Source organism: Epinephelus moara, chromosome 8 (assembly GCF_006386435.1).
Source record: "Epinephelus moara isolate mb chromosome 8, YSFRI_EMoa_1.0, whole genome shotgun sequence".
Classification (NCBI taxonomy): Eukaryota; Metazoa; Chordata; class Actinopteri; order Perciformes; family Serranidae; genus Epinephelus; species Epinephelus moara.
In genome coordinates this window covers 36,343,293-36,345,242 of record NC_065513.1, presented here as the reverse complement: position 1 = coordinate 36,345,242, position 1,950 = coordinate 36,343,293, and the positions used below count along the sequence as shown (strand labels likewise).

Here is a 1,950-nt window from a genome sequence, read left to right as displayed (position 1 = left end):
CGCAGTAACAGGGAGCATTGGGGGGGGAGGGGGGGGGGGGGGGGGGGGGGGTGAAGTGTGAAAGACAGTAGATGACGATATGTGGGCGTTTTCGATTAGAGGAACGCAAACTTGAAATCACACGTCGATGAGTTTGTCGTGTTTATTCACGTCTCGTGTGGTTTGCCACAGCAGCAGCGCAGCCATCTCCCCTCCCCCCTTCTAGTTTAGTCTCTCGGGATCGTATAGTTACAGCTCAGAGTGAGATCTCTCACTGTTCATATCCCGTTCTTCTTATCTTTGGAGGGTGAGTGGCAGCTGTTTGTACAGTGAAGTGTGTTGTCATGTTTAAAGCGAAACAGAAATCCAGTCAATCATGTTGAGTTGCCGTTTGTCTGTGCAACGTGTTTAAATGACCAAATAAAACTCTCACCAGTCTAAATGCAGCGTTAAGCCAAGCAAGTGAGCTTATGTCATCAAACCTAAATGCAGTTTTAATATCCGGGATGAACTTGTAACATGTAGGCAGGGAAAGTGCTGTAGTAACATTTTTTTTTTCCATTTATTCCCAGAGACCCTAAACAATCAGAGTGGCTAAAATGATTGAAATCACAATGTCAATACACCTTTCGCAATTAACTTTGAAGTCCCTGTCTCCCCTTTGTCACTCACAAGGGTTTTTTTCTTGTAAGTTTTAGTGGCTTACGCCCACTTACTCTCAGGATGAAGTTGGAGCAGAGCTGTGGTGAGAAATTGCTGAGGCTGACCTGCGTGTAGGAGCAAGTTGTCCCACTGCAGCACCGCAACAGGTGCAAAAAAGAAACACAGGAGAGCCTGAGAGATGCCAGCCAAGCTCCGTCTGCACACCCACGAAGGCCTGACGGAGAAAACACCTATGTGGGTGTGCAGACCCTTTAGAAATTGAGCAGGGATTCCTGATTTAATAGCATTTTGGAGACTGTACAAATCCATGGTGTATTTATTTGTAAAGACGGAAGAAAGGAGGTTTGTTCAATGTCACTGTGTGTTTGCATGGACGTGTGTGTGTGTGTGTGTGTGGTTTGGCTGGGGTTATAATGTGAGTTGAAAGAGCTATTTTGCACCAGATGTGAGCACACGCACCTGACAGAAAATTGTGTATGACCTCCAGGGACCTCGGCGTGGGAAATGGCACGTCTCCTGAGCTGCCGTCAGATAACAAGAGAATTCTGGAAAACATGCCGGTGGTGGACCACAACGCCGACAATGACATGGTAAAATGAAACAAATGTTCAACCTTTGAAACGATTATGAGTAGAAGAGATCATGTGTAGGCATACGTTTGTGCAACTCTACTCTTTTAGATCAATAACTCCAGTATCCTTGTATCTGTGTGTGTTTGCAAGTGTTTATGAGCGGGCTTGCTAAGTGAATCTCAGCAGCTGTATAATGCATGTGCACCCATGGCTGCCCTTGCCTCTCCGGCTTTTTAGCCTTGTACAATAATCCACACTATTGGCACTTTCCCAGCTTTCAGAAACTGAGCACGCACATCTGTGTTGCTTCTTTGCACATAGTAGTAAAGCCGTTGCTTAAGATCCCATCACCTAGGCATTAGATTCTTCCGGGGGGGAAAGCTGCTGCAGCATTAAATCCAGCTTATGCCTTCCACACAGAAGGGTCTGGTCACAGGTCTGAGTGTCTGTGACAGGGATCGTGTTGTAATCTGCACATGGTCTGCGTTATCCACCCACTTGTGACGTTGCTCGAGCCCCCATCAATGGGACCGGATGGGGCGAAATCATTTCAGGAGGCCTAATGAATACGTGCAGCTGCTGATCTGTCTCTCTCCATCAAATGTGGCCCCTGTAGAAATTACCCAGCCCCTCAGACCTGCAGAGTGGAGAGTGTTAATGTGCATGCTTGTGAGGATGTTTGTGTGAGAGTGTGGGGAGGGGTGGGTGGGTGGGCGGGCGGGCGGGCGATGCGTTT

At 47.6% G+C, this 1,950-nt stretch overlaps 1 protein-coding gene across 1 annotated transcript in view; it reads left to right on the top strand.

Moving 5' to 3' along the window:
• Positions 1 to 1,950, top strand: part of nos1 (nitric oxide synthase 1 (neuronal)) — a 53,537-nt gene that overhangs the window by 3,358 nt on the left and 48,229 nt on the right. Inside the window, exon 2 of the mRNA XM_050050636.1 lies at positions 1,130 to 1,232. Coding sequence (XP_049906593.1) covers positions 1,130 to 1,232 — 103 coding nt within the window. The remainder of the gene's footprint in view (positions 1 to 1,129; positions 1,233 to 1,950) is intronic.